The 7,661-nt window shown below is 34.9% G+C and overlaps 1 protein-coding gene across 2 annotated transcripts in view; it reads left to right on the forward strand.

The window, feature by feature from the left end:
* PPAT (phosphoribosyl pyrophosphate amidotransferase) overlaps window positions 1-6,592 on the forward strand; it is a 41,278-nt gene extending 34,686 nt beyond the window's left edge. The window contains exons 8-11 of one of the 2 annotated variants that reach the window (XM_010859651.1): window positions 335-462; window positions 1,308-1,529; window positions 2,832-2,952; window positions 4,180-4,553. In XM_010859651.1, the coding sequence (XP_010857953.1) occupies window positions 335-462; window positions 1,308-1,529; window positions 2,832-2,952; window positions 4,180-4,442 (734 nt within the window). In that variant the 3' untranslated portion in view covers window positions 4,443-4,553. Of the gene's footprint in view, window positions 1-334; window positions 463-1,307; window positions 1,530-2,831; window positions 2,953-4,179 lie in introns of both variants that reach the window. The other variant, XM_010859652.1, reaches the window with a different exon arrangement.
* Window positions 6,593-7,661: the final 1,069 nt, after the last annotated feature.

A 7,661-nucleotide genomic window follows, 5' to 3' on the forward strand; every position in this document is an offset into this window, starting at 1 on the left:
CTGGCTCTCTAGTTGTGGCATGAAGGTTCCAGAGCACACGGGCTTAGCTGCTCTGCAGCATCTTAGTTCCCTGACCAGCGATTGAATCCTCTTCCTCTGAATTGCAAGTTGAATTCTTAACCACTGGACCACTAGGGGAATCCCAAGGTTAATTTTTTTTTTTTAAGAGTGAATTCCCTCTGATTTATGAGTTTCCACTTTAGTGTTTTTTTTGTCGTGCTTTTCTTTTGGTACTCAATTCTATAGAGTTCTAACAAGCTAGTCTCTTCCAATAATGATATGCTGGGCTATATTATACTAAGTAAAAATCTATTTCCTTTTCCAAATATTCTAGACCAGATGGTTTACACAGTAAGATATCGCTGTGGTCAGCAGCTGGCCATTGAAGCCCCCGTGGATGCAGATTTGGTTAGCACTGTCCCAGAATCCGCTACACCTGCTGCTCTTGGTTACGCAACAAAGGTATTTTTCTCTTCATTAACACACAGTGAATTGCTTATTTAGCACTGGGATTAGCAATTCATGTATATAAAGAGAAACTCATCAATTTATGAGTAAGGAAAAAAACATTGTTTCTTTAAAGAGTTACTTATTTTCCAGCCTTTTCATTTAGTGGCACTGTTTTTTAGTGGATCCACAAAAAATTCACCCAAAGAGGAGGAGAATGATCTCCTCATTTTGGAAAGATAACATCATACTATCTATTGAGTTTAGTGGTAATATTTACTTATTATAAAGTACCCTCATAAGCCACTGGTGTATTCTTTCCTGCTGAGTGTGGGTAGTAATAAAGCTATTTTTTTCAATTTTGTATAATGTTCTTAGTACTATGCTTAACTGCATTTTTCATAACCAAGTAGATTATATAATTATAGTGATTCTGGGGTATAATACCCAACATTCATTGTGTTGGGAAGTTCAGTTTATGAACTTTTTAAAGAAATAATATGCATACAATATGTTCCTTTTTCTCATAGTGATTTATTCTTTGTCATGTGTTCACATTCTTAGCATTTCCTTCCAAGATAGAGAAATAACAATACGTAAGAAAGAAACATTACAAATTCTAGTAAAATGAATTGTTTTCCTGCTAAGTAGAAAACTTTTGATAATTTTTCTTCTTGCCTTGGCTTCCCTACAGTTTAGATAGTGAAGGAAAATTGTAATCTGATGATGGAGAGCTCAAAATTATAACTGCATTTAAAATTTTTACATACATGTTCTAATGGAAGCATGACCTAGAGAAAACAGGGCCCTTGCGTTCTCCATGTCTGTGCTGCTCATTGTCCTTTTATTCCTTCTGTTAGTGTGGGCTTCCATACGTGGAGGTGCTGTGTAAAAACCGGTATGTAGGAAGAACATTCATTCAGCCAAACATGAGGTTAAGACAACTTGGTGTTGCGAAAAAATTTGGAGTACTGTCAGACAACTTTAAAGGAAAAAGAATTGTTCTTGTAGACGATTCAATTGTGAGAGGCAATACCATCTCACCCATAATCAAGTTACTCAAAGAATCTGGTGCAAAAGAGGTAAGTAATATTAAAACACCTGTGCTAAAGCACCAATAATTTACAATATGATAAAATCGGCAAAATTTTATGTTAAAATTTTTATAAACCTAATTTAAAACTAACAAATCACAAAATAGAATACTTTTAAATTTGTAGGATATTGATTACTTTTTTTATGAAGATGTAGAAGCAGTCCTACTGTAATAATTTGACCCACTGGGTTATATTATCAAATCGCAAAGCTTATTCTAACTAAATACTTCAGTAATTCATATTACTAAATGAGATGTGTCATTTACTAATAGTTGATTAGATTTAGAAATAAAATCCATTGTGGAGAAAATGATATACAAAGCAATATGACAGTCTAAGATAATTATGCTTAAGATTTCTAGCCTTTTTTAATGACTAGTTATGATTATGATACTCTGTTTGGAATTCTGTGAAAATGATGTAATGAAGACAAAAAAGTGTAAAGTTAGTTCAGCACCCATACTATAGTAAAAAAAGAATAAGACACAAATAAATACAAGAACTGGAAATAGCTTATATATCTACCAGCAGGAAATGATTTGGTAAATTGATACATCAATATGATGAAATACAATGCAACCATTAAAAACTGTAAAGACTGCTAAACATGGGGAAATCTTTGCTGTTATAAGAAAGGTAAAAAGTAAATGTGGACACTGATTATAGCTTTGTAAATTTTCCTGACAAAAGTCAGAAAATAATGATAGATTAAAAAAAGTAGACAAACATAGCTCTTTGTAATAGTAAGGTTTTTTATTTTTTTTTTAATATCCTGGTAGGTGCTATTTTCTTTTTACTAATAAAATGGTAAAATAAGAGGTAGGCAAAAGTTCCTTTCAAGTGTTAGAAAAATGAAGGTGGTCCTAGGAATGTAATAAATGAAAAATGAGAGATCAGAAGAAAGAAATGTCCTTGTCAGTAGGTGACAGAAAGAAACAATGGGAAGCTCTGTATAAAGAGCCCTTTAAAAGTGGCTAACATTTCAGAATTCGTGTCCAGGTCACTTTAGGGTCTAGAACAGGGCTGCTCAAGTAGGATTCTTGGTCGTTCTTTAAGTTAATTCTAAAAGTAATTCTGACTTAACATTTGGAGGTCTGTATGTATATCACATGATTTTTTTCTACCTATTATTTTGAAAGAAATTTTGTAGTGTGCTTTGCTGCCCATATGTTTTTAAAACATTCTATAAAACAATTTTATGTTGCATTTGCCAGTGACAGAATTTTGCATAATTGTTCTTCCAGTGAACGTCGAACTAATAAATGCATGAAATGATTTCTTTCCAAGGTACATATTCGCGTAGCTTCACCACCAATTAGATATCCATGCTTCATGGGAATAAACATACCAACAAAAGAAGAGCTTATTGCCAATAAACCAGAATTTGAGCATATTTCAGACTATCTAGGTAGGTATCAAAATTTCTATAAACGTTGATCTTTATTCATTTTTTAACAGAAAATCCAAGCTTATCAATCTTTACATTTTTCATGAAAAATAGTGTTCAATATTTGTTGAAAGAAGACATTATATATGTTGAGCAGACGAACAGTGGGAGTGCCTGGTGTATATGGACACCATAGTGAGTGCTGTGATAGGAGAGCTAGGCCAGGTGAGCTTGCAGGAGAAGGAAGAAGGGCTTTCACAGCAGAGAGCCACATATCAGTTCACATCTCCCGAAGCTCAGATCAGAAGAAAAATAAGTACTTTCACCACAGATTTCTAATAAAACAATTTGGATGTGGGTACAAATCAAAAGTGAAAAGCTTGTGTAGACTCATCATTAACAATGAGGTCAGAAGACTTGCAGATGGAGGTCATCCTGGGAAGACATTTACCTTTCAAATTCAGGTGAGGTATAAACTATAAATATCATCTACATGTTCATCCATGTATGGTATGTCCACCACATTCTTTGCTTTAGGGCTGGTGTTTCTCTTGACTGGTCATGCCTGGTTGTGTCTCTACCTTAGCAGTTAAGTATTTTGAACATTACCCAACTGATACATTGTGAACACTCATTCTTTGCCAGGACCATATCTACATTATTGTAATAATATTATGAAAATGCTATAGTTAGTATTTCCCGTATCTGATAGATAAAAAATACAGACCTGGGAAAAGTAAATGACCTTGAGCTTAAATGTGAACCCAGATCTTCCTGACTTCAAAATCTATTATTTAAGAAAACTGACTCCTGAAGCCTTTTGAATCCATTTTAGACACAGATTCTCCAGTGCTATTTTAAATTATGTTATCCCTTAAATTCAAATTTAAAATTTAAAAAAATAATAAAGATCCTGTGTTTTATTGATGCTCCAGCCACCACCACTACCCTCCTTTTTTTTTTTAAGAGAGGCTAAAGGAGGGAATTCCCTAGCAGTCTAGTGGCTAGGACTATGAGCTCTTACTGCTGAGGGCCCAGGTTCAATCCTTGGTCGAGGAGCTAAGATCCCAGAAGCCATGCAGCCAATAAATAAGTAAATAATTGAAATTTTAAAAAAATAAAAAAGAGAGGCTAAAGGAGAAATTTTTATTCTGGCTTATGTTTTTCTGTTTGTAACTATTCTCTGTTAGGCAGTTCTTCCTTTCCAAAGGAAGTGTCATGACCTTTTCCCCCTCTTTCCCCCTTTAGGAGCAAACAGTGTTGTGTATCTGTCAGTAGAAGGGCTGGTTTCATCTGTACAAGAAGGAACATTGAAAAAACAGAGAGTGAAAAAGCAAGACATTGCGGTTCAAGAAAATGGGAATGGTCTGCAGTGCTTTGAAAACAATGGTCATTGTACAAAGGAAGATATTATGATTCAAGAAAATGAGAATGGTCTGCAATGTTTTGAAAAGAATAATCATTGTACAGCTTGTCTGACTGGAAAATACCCTGTGGAATTGGAATGGTAGCTGCCAGAGGCAGACATGATATTTCAGGACACAAAAGTTGGTGAAGAAGCTGTAGTGGTTATACCTTCATTTACTGTTACTCAGTTGGTACAATAAATGCTTGTGCTGTAAGTTTTGAGATTTTTTTTTCTGAAAAGGATACCAAATTGCTATGATTTATTCAGTAATCCTAGATAAATACTTCGGTATTATGTAGGAACTTGGGTGATCCTTTCAGTTTTATTCAGTACTGTTATTTTTTAGAGGTCATGTACATTTCAGATCATCAGCAGTAATGCAGCAGATAGGTGAATTTCTGTTTTAGAGAGGATTGCCAGGTATTGTACTCTCACAGGTTCTTAGGAAATTTTGTGGAATGTTTAAGAGTTATTGAAATTCATTTATGGAATATTTTCATAATTGAACATTGCTAATTGCATTTCATACAACAATATGTGTTTTGTTTGGTTTTTTTCTCTCAAGCATTAGTTAGCTTGGTTAGAGAAGACAAGTGGTTAAGTGTCATTTGCCAGGTCCATGCTTTAAAGAGTTTGCAAGAGGTTAGACTAGGGTGTTGTGATGCAAACAGGACATGTGAGTTCATTGTTCATTATATATCATATGATTTAATACATCAGATTCAATTAAACTTGAATCCATTATACCCCAAAGTTATCTATCATCTACAGTTCTCTTAAAAAAGAAAAAAAAAAAAAAAACGTTTTGTGCCTCACTTTCCTCACCTGTGCGATGAGGTGTTTATATTATTAAATTCAATAACTAGCAGTTATTTTGGTGGTTAGAGCCATCATTCCACCTCCCAATGTTAAGACAGTGAATTAGCTTTTGAAATGTTGGCTGTTGGTCTGCAGTCAAGATTTCAAAAGGGGGACACAGTTTGCCACCTAGCTCTGAAATGCCCTGATTGTAAAAAGATGTCTGTGCAAAAAATTTTCTTACATTTGACTAGAAAGTGTTAATATGATCCATACTACTTAGTGCCCTTATGGTAGAAGCACAGAAAGTAACCTAGTACATTTGAAGTAAAAGATACATTTTTTTAGATTCTAACAAATGTTTTATCCTTCATTGGATTATATGTCTTTTAATGAAGTGCTTGATCAGTTTCAAACATGTGTATGCAATGAGACGATCAAGTAGAAACACTGTAGGGGCCAATTTTAAGGAACAAGGAGACAACAGCCTTTTCCAGTCAGTGTACTCATCTAATTCCAAGCATCGACTCATTAATTTACCACTTATTCTACTTTACTGAGATCTAATGAATTAGACTTTTTTAAGGTTTTGTTTTTTTTAACTGTTTGTTAACATCTGAGGCGACTTGCCCAAAGCCCTTGCTTATGTAAGCTTTTTAAAACAAAAGTGTTTTTTAGGTGCATTACCTTGATGTGGGACACGACTGAGCGACTGAACTGACTGAACTGAACTGACCTTGATGTGGTGTACATAGTGTCCAAATCCACCTAGAATTATAATATTTATTAATAACCATAGTCTTTTTCTCTTCATTCCGTATTTAGTTTCATATGTTGTGTCATGGCAGGCAAGAGAAACCGTTGGCAGCTCTTTAAGCCCATATGTGGCAGGCAGCAGTGGCCACATAACCCTGCGCTGGGGACACAAGCAAACTGGCATTTGAATAACACCCTGGGCCCATTTGTGTATGTAGCCTCTGGTCTTAAAGGTATTTTTAGTGGCACCATGGAGGAGGCAAGACCTTTGGGTCGCTTTTGAACTAGCCTTACTTACATTTTTTACATTTGATTTTTTTAAATAAAACAAGAGACTCAGGGAAAGTACTAAACCAAAATCTCTGGTTTGACTTTTGTGTTTTCCATAGTTTTTGGTTTTATTGAGATGTTTTTAGAAAAGAAAATGGTACTGTGACACTTTAGTAATTTTACAGATTTCTGACTCTTTCTCCACCATGACCTTTTATTTCACAAGTTTCTGAACTGTGAATTACAGTTTTATATCAGTGTAATCTCAAATGTTGTTTAGCTGCTTTAAATTTATATAGGTATGGTAAGCTGCAGAGAAAATGAGAAATATGTTTTCACAGAATCTATATTGTAGACTAAACTAAGCCTACTTTTTGTGAATTCCTTGTGATGCATTGGTGACAAATACATGTAATGAGTACATTTAAATGTGTGTGTACTTTTTCTAAATAAAGATTTTTAGGTAGTATATCATGGTGAACAGCACAGTGACAGTCATACTCAGGATCCATTCTTGGCATCACCTAGTTATATCTTACTTCGCTGATTCAGGCATTTCAATAATAGGACATCTCTTATGAACCAGGCAAACTGCTGATGGAGTAGAAGGGATGAATAAAATAGTTAGAAATGCAGTGCTAAGTAAGCACTAAGATAGTGGCCAAGTTCTGGGGAACACTAGCCAGAATAGGGAAGGTGTCACAGAAGAGGAGGCTTAGATTTTCAAACTGTGTGTTGTTGGAATGGAGTATTCTTTAAAATAAAAATAAAGTAGATAAATGAATAAACTGTGATACATCCAGACAATAGAATATTATTTGGTCCTAAAAAGAAATGAGCTGTCAAGCCATGAAAAGACATGGAGTGAACTTACATGGCTATGACTAAGTGAAAGATGCCTGTCTGAAAAGAGTACATACTGTATGCGTCCAACTATATGACATTCTGGAAAAGGCAAAACTGTGGAGACATAAAAAGATCAGTGGTTGCCAGGAGTTGGTGGGGAGAGAGGGATGAATAGGTGAAGCACAGCGGAAATTTTTAGGTTAGTCAAACTATTTTCTGTATTACTATGATGGTGAATAAATGTGATTATATATTTGTCCAAACCTATAGAATATATCGGGTTATAATATATATCTATAATAATATAATTGTATATTACTTTACTTTGCCAACAACAGTCCATCTAGTCAAAGCTATGGTTTTTCCAGTAGACATGTATGGATGTGAGAGTTGGACTATAAAGAAAGCTGAGCACCAAAGAATTAATGCTTTTGAACTGTGGTGTTGGAGAAGAGTCTTGAGAGTCCCTTGGACTGCAAAGAGATCCAACCAGTCAATCCTAAAGGAAATCAGTCCTGAATATTCAGTGGAAGGACTGATGCTGAAGCTGAAACTCCAATACTTGGGCCACCTGATGTGAAGAACTGACTCAATGGAGAAGACACTGATGCTGGGAAAGATTGAAGGCAGGAGAAGGGGACAACAGAGAATG

Source organism: Bison bison, unplaced genomic scaffold, assembly GCF_000754665.1.
Source record: "Bison bison bison isolate TAMUID 2011002044 unplaced genomic scaffold, Bison_UMD1.0 scf7180017864458, whole genome shotgun sequence".
NCBI classification, from domain to species: Eukaryota; Metazoa; Chordata; class Mammalia; order Artiodactyla; family Bovidae; genus Bison; species Bison bison.